We start from the raw sequence: 14,761 nt of genomic DNA, 5'->3' as shown, positions 1-14,761 counted from the left end.
ATGACTCTTTAAAAGAAGGAAAAGGAAGGGAATGTTGGAATCGGAAGGTTCCATGACCGTTGGGATTGACTGTTGAGAAGAAAAGTAAACAGAAATGAAATGACAGTCGGGGGGGGGGGGAATGGGAAGTGAAGGAAAGTGAATAGAAAAACACAAAAGAAGCCAACAACACAGGGAGAACTGAAATACTCGGGAGAAGATGTGAGTACTGTTGATTAACATTTCATTGTATCAAGTACGTAAAGAGTTAATTGTGGCCTGACCATTTTTAAACTAGAAAATTGAATCCTAAGGCCCAAGCATGTTTCCGTGTTCCTCTGCAGCGTCTTTAGACTTGTGATCTCGCTCTTCCCGGGATCCATACGGCAAGTCGTTGCGCCAGCCACCATTTTCGCATCCACTGCTCTCACTCTAGTGACAGTGCAGAGCTCCAATTCCCAGAGCACCTGCCTCTTCTTCCTGCTCTGAAAGCTGCCTTTTGACTCCACCTCCATGCAATGGGCTCACTCAGACTGCAGGTGAAGGGTGGGAGCTACCACAGCCTAAAGGGAGTGAGTTTCATGCCCAAAGGAGACTGATGGTGCCTTCTCCGTGGGTATGAAGAGGCAGGGGAGGAGGACCCAGAAGAGGATCTGCTTCTGCTCCTTCATCTAGAACCAACAATATCAATATTACGAATTCAAGGGCCTGATTTTCTGAAGTACACCTTCCACAAACTGAAAAATCAAGCCCTGTTTCTTAACCCCACATTGAAGATTTTGTATCAAATTGTCCGTTGATGTACCTCTGCTGAAGACTGTAGAACAGGGGTTCTCAAACTAGGGGTCAGGACCCCTCAGGGGGTCATGAGATTATTACATGGGGAGTCACAAGCTGTCAGCCTCCACCCCGCACCCCACTTTGCTTCCAGCATTTATAATGGTGTTAAATATATTAAAAAAAGTGTTTTTAATTTATAAGGGGAGGGAGGCCGCACCCAGAGGCTTGCTATGTGAAAGCGGTCACCAGTACAAAAGTTTGAGAACCACTGCTGTAGAACAATGCTGACTTACAGTACATGACAATCTTACCCCTTGTCTCAAAAACTGTAGTTAGGTCTGATGAGTGACTAAATGGATTCAGAAATGCATAGATTTGGGGAGGAATTTCTGTATGTAGTGCGCTGGGACTCCGGGCTGTAGCTTGCCTCCCAGAATAGAGACCTCTGGGTCATCCATGGATTACCACTATACCTATGATCTTTAAGTGCATGCAGAAACTTACCTGCAGATCAATAATTCACAAGTTTCACTTTGCTCAGAGGGAGATTGTGGTTGTCCCATGCTCTCAGACAATGTATTTCCTAGCTAGTTGCTATAAAAACGTTTAGAATTGGGTTCAAAAGCGGAAGGGCATGTGCAAATAGAATTCAAGTAGCTCTTGATCAAGGAAATCTACTTAAAAGTTGTGAGATAACTAGATTACATGGTCCATTTTTAATTTCCATTGTATTACCTGGCATGCAAGACCACAAGGCAGCAGAATTTTATATACTGATGTAGTCTTCATTTAAAAAAGAAAAAAAGACAGTAGCTTCTTCAATCTGTATTATATTAATTATGTATTTATCTTTTGGATTCCATAGGACTACTCCCATGAATAGTTACTCAGGCATGTGTTTGCAGGATTGAGCCGTTTACTGAATATTATAGATACTGCCACCATCTCTGCCTACAGTTTAGGTTGCTTGATGCTTTCATTATAAGAACTGGTTCTCTTTGCTTATAACTTTGCCAAACTTTAACCATTGTGGCTGAAATTTTCCAGTGCTGCCACTAGGCTGAATTGTTTTGGAATGTTTCAGGAAAAAGGGTTTCAGTCATTTCTAAGAATGAGATTAGAGAAAAATACATTTTGCTCATGTGAAAAAGATTCTTAACCTTTTAGTTGAGAAGCGCTAGCACCTTCATGCTTTGGAGCAGGGACTTGAAATTTGACAATGGCTTGCCTTTGTGTTAAGGATGGACCTTTTAGGCAGTTTTTCCACAGGAATTAGGCCAAGTTATGAGCCTTTGAAGAAGTTTCAGTTTGCACTTGGTCAGCAGAGATTTGTTAGAAGTTAGCAGCTAAAATCTCTGAAAATCCTGTCTGCCCTGGGCATGCTCCAGCCTGCAGCTGTAAGGTCTGAGCAGAACTTTCCCTGTAATCGCCCAGGGTGGCTGCTATGGCACTGGGCACCACAACAGAGAGCAGGGAGACTCTCTCCTGTGCTCAGTGCTCCCCCCGCTGGCATCCAGGGAGCATGGAGAAGGAATACAGAGGGGACAAAGTTGGACTTGAGGGGAGACGGGGTGGGATGAGGTGGGAGTGAAATGGCAGGAGTAGACTGCCACTGGGATAAGGCAGGGGACTGGGACAAGGAGTCTGGGTGGTGGTGAAAGGGGGTGTGAAACTGGGAGCTGGTGTGGGAGCACAGCAGAGAATGAGATTGGCTGGGAAAGCAGACTGGGTCAAGAATCGTGTGGGGGAAGGAGGAACAGAGGAACAGAAAAAGAGTTTGGACTGTGCTCTGGGGCTCAGTCGGGGTTGTGTAGTGAAGAAGACTTGTCTGTAGGATCCCTACCTCATTTGTTGCAGAAGTTAGAAGGTGTGTAGTGAATGAATCAGGGGACTGCAAGAAAAAAAGGTAATCATATTTAAAAGCAGTTAAATGCTGCCCTGGAGAATTTGTTTCTATCTCTACTCTGCCACAGAGTTCCTGTGTGATGCTACTCAAGCCACATAAACCAACAACTTACAAGTGACCACTAATTGTGTTCTCCTCATTTTTTTGTACTCGAGGCCCTGGGATCTGGTTTACACAAATACTGAGTATTCACAACTGCTAATGAAGTCAAAATGTGCTCTGAAAATAAAGTCCCATAATACTAAATAATCTGAAAGATTAGGTCCTAGGCATCTCAAATTGGGCACCTAAAATTAGTGGGCACTTTTGCCCTTAATCTCTTTGGGACAGATTCACAAAGAGGACTTAGGCATTGTAACACCAACTCCTATGTGTCCCAGAGGTTTTCCAAGCCCCAAGTTAGGCAGCCGAGATCCCCAGGCATTATATAGGAAAAGGATTCACAGAAGCCATCCTACTGAGCAGGAAGCCACTTAAACTAGCCAGGAGCAAAACATACAGGAAGAAGCAGGGTTTAGGGCCATAAGCATCTAATTGACAGGCTGGAAGCAGACGCCTCCCTCTGACGTGAACCCTCTCCTGTAGTTAGGTGCCTAAATTGGGTCAGCATTTTCGCATGATAGACCTGGAGAGAGACCCCAATCTATGATAGCCAATAGCCCCATGTGAGTTCTAGAACCACAGGAGGTAGGGGATCTGGGTTCAAAGCAGGGCAGAGAGGGAATTAAAACCTAGCTCTCCTGCATCTCAGGTGAGTGCTCTAACCAATGGGCTATTGGGTATAATGGAAAACTGATGGAAGGACATCTCAACCACAGCAGTCTTTTTTGTGTGGGTTAGGAGTGCTTTGAGCACACCTACTGGATTGGGCCCTGTAGGAAAGGGAACACCTATCTTGAGAATCCCATTGGGATTTAGGCCTGAGCTAGCATGTTAAGCTTGTCATCATCAGGACTTCAGTGGTTTTGCACATGCCTGCTGACAAAAGGACACCTCCCAGATTAGGCATCCATAGTTTTTGTGAATATCAGGGATGCCTAAATGTTGGACTTCTGCACCAAAGTCCCTTTGTGAATAGAGGCCTCTGGGCTTCAGTTCTTGCTCTATGAAATGGTGTAATGGGGTCCTTGGGTGGCCTAGTGATTAGTATCCACTTGGTCATGGGGTAGTGGTAGGGGAGTCCAGGCCCACCCACGGCCCTAGGAAGGTCAGCCGTGTTTGGCCTCTGGGATGGGTCCTCTGAGTTACCTTTCCTCGGTCACTTCCTACCACTGCTTCCTTCCCTCAGTTTCTGGTCCCCAAAAAGGAGAAAAGAAAAAGGAAACCAAACTGCCAGTCCCTGCTGGGCTCCACATTCTAATCCTGTTCTGTCACGGAGGCTTCTCCAGTTCGCAGAAGCCTTCAGGATAGGTCTGCACTCCTCCACAGCTCCTGCTTCTGAACTGGGTTGCTTCCTTTTCAACCCTGTCTTCAGTTGGAATGTGCTCTGCAGACTTGGAGGGGTGGGGCTAGCTGGCCCAGTATAGTCCTCTACCCCCTTCTTTCACAATGTGGGGTTTGTGTACCACATTGCAAATGGGGATAATATCACTTCACTAGGGTGTTATGAAAATAAATTCATTAATGTCTGTGAAGCACTTAGATACGATCCTGAAGAGTGCCACAGGAAAGCCTATGAGGAAGTAATTATTTACCCCAGGATTTGAATCGTGTGCAGGGAAGAAAGCATGGGGCCACACACACTGAACAATGATAAAACAAAATACTGAACAACTGCTCAGTCACTGAGCACCATCCACCCTGTGCACTGAATGTGCGGGTGGTTCTGTGGAAGAGAATGTGTGTATGATCATATAATGCATATACGCAAGGGGAGTGAATTAAGAATCTTAATTCTGCCATTTCCTAACCTTCATGCACTTGACTTTGAAACCTTAACATTCTTCCAAGATAATGTGTGTGTGTGTGTGTGTGTGTGTGTGTGTGTGTGTGTGTGTGTAATTATATCTAGTTTTGATGTTTAGTCACCCCTTCCAGGTTACAGGCTTAAATTTTTAATGTAAAAAGAAAGTTATTTTGATAATATCTAGCTCTTATGTAGTGCTTTTTAATCAGTAAACCTAAAAGTGCTTTTCAATGATGGTCAGTATCACCATCCCCAATTTTCAGATTGGGAAATCTGAGGCATAGAGAGGCCTGCTGGGTGACAGCAGGCCAGTGGCAGGTATAGAACCCAGGTCTCCTGAGTACCAGACAAGGGCTCTGTCCACTATGACACATAATACGCCACTCAGAATTGTTCTTACAAAACACATAACAAAGAACTTGGTTTCAGCGATAGCAAAATTTTGAAATAAAAAACTGCTTTTGGAAATATATATATGTATATTTCAGTCCAGGGACAGATTGTACTCCAGAATTTCTGAAGACAGTGCTTCCTAATGGAAGTCTCCCCTGAACTACTGTACAGTCTTGCAAGCTTGACATTAAAAATATTGAATAAATATATCTGATTATGGCCACAGGGCCTGATTTGCAGAAGTGCTAAACACCACCAAGTCCAAATAAAGGCAATGGGAGCTATAAGGTCTGGTGGTATGGAGGGAAAGTCTGACCCACAATATCTTAAAGTTAAGATGGTGAGTGAAGAATGAGCCCAGACTGTTTAAAATGTATATACTAGAACAAAACCTTCACGGGGTTCATCCAGAGACAAGCATATTTCACTCTTATGGTCTTAAGGGAAATTTGTAGCATTAAAGAATTCTCATTTGTAAACTAAACTAATTAATAAATTAGAGTAATCTGATCAAGGATGAAATGACACTAAAAGCAGTTTCATCTAGAGAAAGACCGTACTTTTCAATTCAAGCTTGCCAAAAAACTATTTCACAGTTCTATTTGCATCATGACATATACTACAGGTAAGTCCCTGGTTAGTCTGATTTGGGGGCATACACTTTGCTACCAGAAAGCTGTTCTCTAGAATCTAAGTTACGACATTTACAATTGCAAAGCCTTAAGAACATGAATCAAGCATGAACACATGAACCGTGCAGAACCTGGGACAATAACTAAGCGCATCACCAAATGTACTCAGACCTACCCTTTCTTCCAATCCCTCCACCAGCCTGCCTCTTCAGCAGAACTGAAACAAGGTGTACCAACTCCTGAACAACTTCTCCACTAGACCTGCCTGGCAGTGAACAATTGCTCCTTAGCTCTGTGCACAGGGCTGGGGAGAAAACAGGATTCCTCCTGTCCTGTGCTCCAGTTGCCTCCTGGACCTGTTTATACCCACCATTCTCAAGCAAGAATCCTAAGGAAGACACCCCCGGGCTCAAAACTCTGAAATAACAGGAGCTCTGTTTCGCTGGGGCTGATAAACACCAGTGAAGTATCTGGAGAAGAGCATGCCCATGTGCTCCTCGCAGAGCAATGCAAGAGTGATTCCATCATGCTAGTGCACAAAAGAGGATCTGAAACTGACTATACATGAAGTGCTATCAAACGTGAAAAGTGAACCTCAAATAAAGAAAAATACGTTTTCCACCAGCTTCTTTCAGTTTTGGTAATCTTAAGTGTAACTTGTAACTATAGTAAGTACCATGTTTTCAGACAGTATGATATTGAGGTAGTGTCCCTTTAATATCTGACCAATGAATAAATTTGAGATTTTTCCTTTAGCTGAAAATAATTGTACATGTACTACCACATTATTCAGGTAAATACAGCAGCCTGCTAAGCATCTCCAGTGAAGCCTTGCTCACCTGCTAATACCTAATATATATTATGTAGCCTAATAATCAATAGCTTTAAAAGTCATAATTTAAAAAAAATAATAAATTGCCCTTAAGTAACCATACAGTGACACTATTTTAAGCATTTCCATCAGCTTGAACAAGGGGACTGGACTAGTTAGTTCAATTTTGTTAAATTGACTTCTTGTCAGATTTGCTTTCAGGTTTCCATTAACTAGCAGTTTTCTCAACCGTTTTCATAGTATGGATCGGGCTGAAACTCATCAATAGTCTGATTTGTGATTATAGGAATCACTTCCCTTTTCATTTACAATTACATAAAATCCCTCTGCTAACCAAAGCAATTGCTTATTCAGAGAACATTTCATGCATTTTAGCTATCTTTTACTGATGTTTAATAGGTGGAAATATAAGAAAGATGAACCATCATCACGTGACCAACAAATGTTTCATGGACTACTAGTGGAAAACTGGACAATCCACAATCTTGAGCTCTTTTACACTAGCATGATATTGGAACATCTGAACTTCAAACAATATAGGGGAAATGTTTGTTAGTTTTTTAAAAAATTCCAGTGGACTTTTTTTTCCCCAAATGACATAACATTTTATTGGTCTTTAGTTTTGTGAAAATTTTCTAAATAAAAAATGAATAACCCTTAAATTTGGCTCAAAGCGTAACCCAATAATCTTCTTTTAACATTCAGCAGAAACACATTCAGCAACATGGAATTTAGTCCAGTTTCATATTTCAATTCAACTTTCACACACACAAGAAATCAGTCCCCCATACTGCACTGTACAGTACTAGCATTAAATTTAATTACAGCTGTCATGGCCGCAGAAAGATTACTACTACCACCACCAACCAATTCATACCAACTCAGGTGTAATCACAAAGCAATGCTTTCACAGTGGCTAGTCATGCTTATGTTAGAGATTAAGCAAATGAATTGACTGTAAGCAACTCAGTATTTCTTTTAAGAATTGTACCAGTTTGCCATCCCATATGCAAATCTCTGAATTCTACTGTTCCCCAGATATATTTACCACAGTATCAACACTTTCACATCATTCAGAGCCCCAGATTTAACATCTTTGCATTACAGGTATGGTAGTCTTGAATTTACTTAATGCAAGTACTTTTGCTTTGATTGTGTTATACATAAAAGTTGTTTTTTTAAAAAGTCTGAACATTTTGTACTTACTATTAAATAGTAGGTACAAATATTGTTACATATAACAACTAAGAATTTTTGAAAAAAAAAAAACAAACTTACTTGCATGCAACAAGACTTCATATATAGTGAGTTTTTCCTTTTATTTGGGGGTGGGGGGGAAGGGGGAAAGAATTCTACACAGTAACACCACAATGAAAAATGAGTTTTTTAAAAAACAAGAAAGTAGAAAACAGATTAGGAGAATTGAGGAAGTGTAATTCCTGAATTTACTTAAACCAAGGTTTTCAAATTGACTAGTTTTGAGATGATGGTATTGGTTATTGAGATTATTTTAAAGGGTCAATTCTGCAAACCAGTACTTACGTGAAGAGTCCTTCACCACCTTCACCTTACTCATGAGTAAGAATTTGCAGACCTGCCATAATATTGCAGGTTCTTTTCCACTTTAAAATATGATAAAACAAGCATGGTACATTAAAATTGAGTATATGCTTAAGAGCCCCTCTTTTTTTAAATAGGATAATATTGCACAGTTCAAGTAAAGATATTTATCAATGATTTGCACGTCTTTAGTAACATCTTCTTTAAACAGCCAGTACTCTAAAGTGTAATAAAGAATTAAAAAGCATTAAATAGTAAGGAGGGGGAAGGAAAAATGGCAGGTATTCTGCACTTTTGCTGAGTAAATACCCCTTGTTAGAAAGTGTACACTTTTCAGTAATTGTGAGCTATGCAAACATAGAAGTCTTGAAGTTAATTAATGCCAACACTTCTACATGTGTTGTTACTAAAAATGCTTGAAATATATATGACTGTCATGTGAAGTGTCTGACTATTTCTCCTCTAGCCAAATGCTCAACCCACAATTATGGTTACAGTATTCCTTTCCAAGATTTCATCCTATACTGCACAGTACTGTGTGCACAACTTAAGAAATGTACTATATAACTGTCCTCTCTAGCCCATGTAGTAGACTGCAGTTACCAAAAAATACTAGCTGAGAAATACGCTAGCACCTCAATTTCAAGAATTTACAAAATTACTGGAGTTAGTAGTTCCTATCAACATCTGGCTAGCAAAATTACGTTTCTGATTAGCAGTAACTAACATTTCCAAGCAACAAGAGTAGCAAAAACACGGATGAAAGGAGCCAGTGAGAAGAGCTGAACAACATTTCACCCTCCAGAAAGGAGAAACACAGTAGTGGCATGCTAACAGTGCAGCTGTGGCCTGGCCTGTAGAGAGCAGCAGTTGGACAAATAGGTTGCAAGCAAAACATAGTACTGTAGTGGAGAGTCAGACAAAATGACTAACAGGAACTATGATGTAGAGCAGTAGGGATCTTGTTTCATAATTAGACTTGTCTTCCCCTCCCCCGACACACACACTTTTTAACTTTTACAGTGTAAATAATCCTAGATCAATCATTAAATCTGCATGATCTACAAGAACACTGATTCCACAGATAATACTAACATAAAAAATTAAAGTAAATCAATTGCCCTGTACATGTTAGTTTTACATATAATCTAAACAATTTTCGTAGTTTAGGTTTTATTTTACATTTTATACCAAGTTACAGTTATAAGAACCATACAATAATAATGAAGGGAAGCTACAGTAAGGCAGTGGTATTTTGTTCTGACTTTTTAATGTCACACAATGAGATATTTCATAACCTTTGAACACCACTCATTTCAAGCACTTGCTGTGCATTTAGAATTCCAATTTAAAAAAAAGAAACGTTCTACGATCAGTAAGACAGCATCTGCCTTTCAGAACCATGAACAATGCACCTAGACAAAAGTTACCTTTAGAGAAATTGGGTAAAATCTTAATTTAATTCCTACTCCAACCCATCCCCCACCGTTTACTCCGAAGGAAGGTACATTTTTACTACAAGAAATAAAAAGCATTGCAATATTACAAACATTAGTTACAAAACTATATCAAATGGAACCTAGCTATATCAAATTAAAGACCAAACCACTGTTTAAATTTAAAACAACATGTTGTTAAGATGGCAGAATCACGGGTTAGAGTCTAACACAGACATTTTGTACCTTGCTGTTAGCTAATGTAAACTGAAGCATCAGCCTAATAGGCCGATTTCAAAGGCACGCACTAAAATGAAGCAAACCGTAATTAAGTGCTGAAATTGACCTAATTAACTACACTAAGAACCTAGATCTTCCTACAGCTCCTTCCTAGATTCCTACAGCAATAAAGTTACATAAACTGGGCTGCCAACCACGAGCTCAAGAAGGGAGAGGTTTAAGAGCAAGGAGCGAGCCCGGAACAAGGTTTCCAGGAGGAGACAACAAATCCGCTCCCAACCCCACTGCTACTCGCAGTACACACCCAGTGCCCGAGACCTATCCCCACGGGGAACCTCCCCGTCCCTGCCGGCGAGATCGGGGCAGCGCCTTGCTGCCGAGCATCCCGGATCGCACGGGGCAGGACCGTCGCCCCGACCGCGGAGCCACAGCTCCGGAAGGTCCCCGCGGAGCCCTCGTTGCCGGCTGGTCCCAGCGCTCAAATCGCCGCTTCGCCCGCTGCTCGCCTGCCCCGCGCAGTGCGCGCACGCTTTATAGAAAGTCTCTTCTCGGGGGCGGGGGGCCGGTGAAGTCCCTCGCTCCCCGTAACGTCGCTTCGCCGCCGCCTTCTGCGTCTCTTCAACGGCCAAGTCCGTGTTTTGTTGACAGCTCTATGGGCACAAAATGGGGCTGCTACCGCTTCCATGGGCGCCGCCATTTTGTGAGGAGCCGCGGTTGTAGCTCTAGCCGCAGCCTCAGTAGCGGCGGCAACGGCAGCCCAGGCGTGTTGGAACGGCGGCGGGGGTCTGTGTAATGGTTGAATACAGTGACCCCCTCTAGGGAATCCCCAGCTGACAGTTACGTAAGGGACCGTGCGCAATTGCTGTGCTTAACACGGAAACCCACCTAACCCTGCTACGCAATTTGACTATCCTTCCCTCTGCACCCCCCCGCCCCCCGACTGCATACAGGCTGGAAAAATGATTCACCTCTGCCAAGTCTCCCTCACTTAGGGAGACCCACCCACCTCTGAGTTCAGAAGCATTTAAAGGCATGTTTAAAACTGTCTCCCGCTCGTGAGAAAGGCTTTTGCTGTGTATGTTTCAAAGAGATATCTAGATCCCCAATTCCTTATTTTGTTTTAAATCTCTCATTCTTATTATCTCAGCTTTAGCAGCCTCGCATATACTACTGTTGAAATAGCAAAACCCCTCAATATCATAGGGGTGCTGATCTCAGGGTTCTTCGGGACTAAATTGAATGAAGGACATTTTAAAAATAAGGCTGAGTGATACTCTATACATTTTTCACACAGAAACACACAACAAAATCCTCCATCCAGAGAGGGAGAGGCTTGAAATACTGCCTGAGAGTTAATTTCAAACTGCGGGATTTCTGCCTCTCCCTCTCCACAATGAGTGTGACCTAGAGGGCAACTCCTTCCGAACATCTTACTATATCTCTGTGGGTATATTCAAGCTGAAAGAGCAGTCAAGTTAAAAGAAAAAAAATCTTACATGAAAAAAATGTTTTATTCCCTTAAGTAAGTTAGTACAGGGAGTATAAGGGCATTATAGTTTTCCTTGAAGTGCTCACTTGAGGCCATAATGTGCCATCGATTTTAAAACAGAACTTCTTACCGACTTTAATGAGGAATTCTTCTTAAAAACTGCTGAATATGGGCTTGGATTTCAATTTATTATATATGAGAAAGAAATGCGCCTCTGGAGTCTTATAAAGTGGAACAAGTGCTCACCTCAAGTTCTGTTTACCCTATGAGAAGGATAAGTGCCCACCTGGATTATCACTTACTGGTCTATAAATGAGGGATGAGTTTTAGGGAGGACTCACCTGGGATCCCATTTACTGTATGACCCCATTCTCCCCCACCCCCACTTACTTTAATGGGAGCAGGATGGTGGCCTTGCTGAAAAACTATAAAAGCATTCACTTGGGTTCACACATACTGTATGAGGGACAAGAGCTTACCTGGAGTCTCATTTACTGTATGCCAGGGGACAGGTGGTGGCCTAGGCACTGGGCCTCATTATAAGAGAGGTCCTGTTCAATATATATGAGAGACAAGTTTCCCCCCCTATGAATTGTATGAGGGCCAATATTAGAGAGAAGCATACCGGTGGAAATCCCATTAACTGCTCACAGGCATATATGTGACTTTGTCTGGGGTGTAGAATTAGAAAAAATGTTTAATTACAAAGAATATCACTTCTTAACCAGAAAGAAAATATTCACCTAGCAAGACAATTCACTCCCCTAGAGACATACCTGCCTAAGGTATCACTCATTTAAGAATGGGATCAGACTTCCTTATTGGGAAGATTTTACAATATTTAACCTCTTAAAATGTGTTTGGGGGCCTTTCAATGAAGTATGTAAAATTCCCCTCAACATTCAAAATGCCTTGGAGTTTGACACCCAAAAGTTTGTTTTTAAGTCATAATCCTCCCATGCCCCCTTCATTTTGTTAACTCAGTTCATTTGATTTAGGCCAATGTAATACAGAGATTTCAAATCAGACTTTTCTGTCTCCTTGTTTCTCCCTCGAATAAGTCACTGGAATGATTCGTCCCTTTAAAGCCCGGGAAGAAGGGCACATTTCCCCTACCCCTAACGCTAGAACAACCGGTAGTAGCCGTTTTTTCCCTTCCCTCTTCTCCTTCTCCCTTTTCTCTTTCCGCCTGGCTTTGTGTGAAGTTTGCGGCACATTGCAGATGAGCCCTTAGCGGCGAGAGGAGCCTATTGTTCCCCGCCAGGAACTGCTTGCAGGGGCTGTGCTGGCTTTTGCCTTTCGAGCTGCCTTTTGCAGTACCTGGGCCGGCCTCTGGGGTTCGCTGTGTTGCGCTCTCGCCCAGGCAGCCGCACGGCGGCCTCAGATCTTTTTGTCTGAGAGAGAAGAGAAGTGAATCCCGCTGCCGCCGCCGCCGCCGCCGCTGCTGTAGCTGTACAGTGTGTGTGTGTGTGTGTGTGAGAGAGAGAGAGAGAGAGGGAGATTGCATGGAGCCGCGTCTGTAACACACACACACTGTCAATACCTCACTCCAGCTCCCCCCGCCCCACCACAACACTAACCCAATTCATTGTGTGATCCAGCAGCACCATGTTGAGTCTCATGTGCAGGCTGGATCGGTTGGGTTTGTGGTGCTGAGACAGGCAGCAGCAGGAATTACTGAGAGGTGCCCCTCTCCCTCCCTGTGTGTCTCTGCCCGTGTGTTGTGTGGAGACGGGACTCGCAATTACCACGCTCTCGGGGGCTCCCTTATTCCTTTTAAACTTTTTTTTTTAAACAAGCCCCTCTCCATGGCTGATCCCCGGCCGTGCACGGGCACCTGGGTCTCGTAAAGACAAGGAGGAGCTGGGGATTGTTGTTGTTTTTTTTTAATTGGATTTTTTTAAAGAAAACCTTTTTTAATACAAAAAATGGCAAATTCGACGGGTAAAACCCAACCAGACCAGCGGAGAAAGGGACTCGCTTTCCTGGACGAGCTGCGGCAGTTTCACCACAGCAGAGGGTGAGGAAAATGGGGAGATGGAAGGGGAGGGGGGGAGGCTTTTAAACCGGCCAGATCCAACTTCCAGCCCCTTCCCTGAAGGACACGGCAGCCCCTGCGAGGGGAGAAAAGGGGGCAGAGTTGACAAGTTGTGTTGTTTTGTGTGTATCGCCTTTGGCAGGTCTCCTTTTAAGAAGATCCCTGTGGTGGGTGGGAAGGAGCTGGATCTTCACGCTCTCTACACCAGAGTCACCACTTTAGGCGGATTTGGGAAGGTGAGTGGAAGTTTTAATTTGGGTTTCCCTCCCAGTAACCTCTTCCCAAAAGCCTGCTCTGACCCTCGGGGGCAAAGAGGGGAGGTGGGGTGGCCGGGAAGCGTCCCATTGAAAGCCGGCAAGGGAAGGTGGGGGGTGGAAGAAGGAAGGAAGCAGGCAGGCAGGTTGGTGGCTTGGCCTTGTTGGTAGAGAGATGAAGGGGGATCGTTGGGGGTGTAGCGTACACACTACTTGTGCCTCCCTTTCCTCCTCCACAGCCCCCTTTTCCCTTCCCCTCTTTCCTGGCAGAAGGAGAGAGAGCAGAGTGTGTGGGTCTGCGTGTGAGTTTGTTTCTCTCGCTGGCGATTCCTGCTTTCTGTGTGTTTCACACAGGCAGAGACGGAGAGGAGCGTCTGAGTGCAGTTTTAGTGCAACTCAAAATTAGCGGGCATGTTTAACATCGATAATCGGCACGGAGCATGGGCTAGGAAATGATCCTCGCAGCCGGGGGGGACCAGGCGCTGCCCTCGGAGCCCTTCCCAGAGAGAAATAACAAAAGGGGCACCCAAGACGGTGTGTAATCAAATAGCCATCTTTAGGCTTCAAGGCTAGGGACAGAAATGTAGGCCTCAAAAGAAAGGCCTCTCTGTGTCTATAGATCTGTCTTGGGGGGACTCACCGAGCCGGCTCCCCCGCTCCCCTGAACCCCGGAGGCCACTGGGCGCCCCCTCCAAGACTTTCTTGAATCATTTTAAACTTCTTTGGGTTTTTAACGGACCGCGTTAGGATTTAAAAGGGGGCGACAGAGGGACTCCCGATTGGTTATTGTCCAGGCAGTAAAAACAAAACAAACAACCCCAAAACAATATAACCCTTCCGTTTCCCCCAGAATAACCAAATACATCAAATAAAATGTAAAATAGTGGTGAGGAGCTGGATTATACCTGAGGGGAGACCACCAGGGACTGTCAATGAGAAATATAGCCATATATCCCATATACATAGATGTCTCTCTCTATATATTTTTCATATATTTATTTGTTTCATGGCAGCCCGTATTCCTTGTGATGTTCACTATCGACGATGTGTGTGTGTGTGTTGTGTATCTCTGTCTGTATGTTGTTTTTGACAGGTATCTGAGAAGAATCAGTGGGGAGAAATTGTAGAGGAGTTTAACTTTCCCAGAAGTTGTTCTAACGCTGCCTTCGCTTTAAAACAGTATTACTTGCGGTAAGTGCTGATAAGGGCTCTTTCAATAGTATTATTGAGCATGGGATAGCATTTTATTTTCAATGTGTGTAACAGTAAAAGCAACCCCACCCACCAAAAATACTCTAAAATAAAGCACTTCCTAA

General features: G+C 43.4%; 1 protein-coding gene and 1 long non-coding RNA gene across 2 annotated transcripts in view; one reads left to right on the top strand and one right to left on the bottom strand.

Moving 5' to 3' along the window:
- Positions 1-10,596, bottom strand: part of LOC140905189 (uncharacterized) — a 33,533-nt gene extending 22,937 nt beyond the window's left edge. The window contains exon 1 of the long non-coding RNA XR_012156786.1: positions 9,969-10,596. This is a non-coding gene — a long non-coding RNA (uncharacterized lncRNA). The remainder of the gene's footprint in view (positions 1-9,968) is intronic.
- A 1,761-nt stretch (positions 10,597-12,357) lies between these two features.
- Positions 12,358-14,761, top strand: part of ARID2 (AT-rich interaction domain 2) — a 166,729-nt gene continuing 164,325 nt past the window's right edge. Inside the window, 3 exon segments of the mRNA XM_073327994.1 lie at positions 12,358-13,173; positions 13,334-13,427; positions 14,539-14,636. Coding sequence (XP_073184095.1) covers positions 13,082-13,173; positions 13,334-13,427; positions 14,539-14,636 — 284 coding nt within the window. The 5' untranslated portion in view covers positions 12,358-13,081.

Source organism: Lepidochelys kempii, chromosome 1 (assembly GCF_965140265.1).
Source record: "Lepidochelys kempii isolate rLepKem1 chromosome 1, rLepKem1.hap2, whole genome shotgun sequence".
NCBI classification, from domain to species: domain Eukaryota; kingdom Metazoa; phylum Chordata; order Testudines; family Cheloniidae; genus Lepidochelys; species Lepidochelys kempii.
Note: the sequence above shows the minus strand (reverse complement) of the source record. Positions and strands in the feature narration are given on the sequence as shown.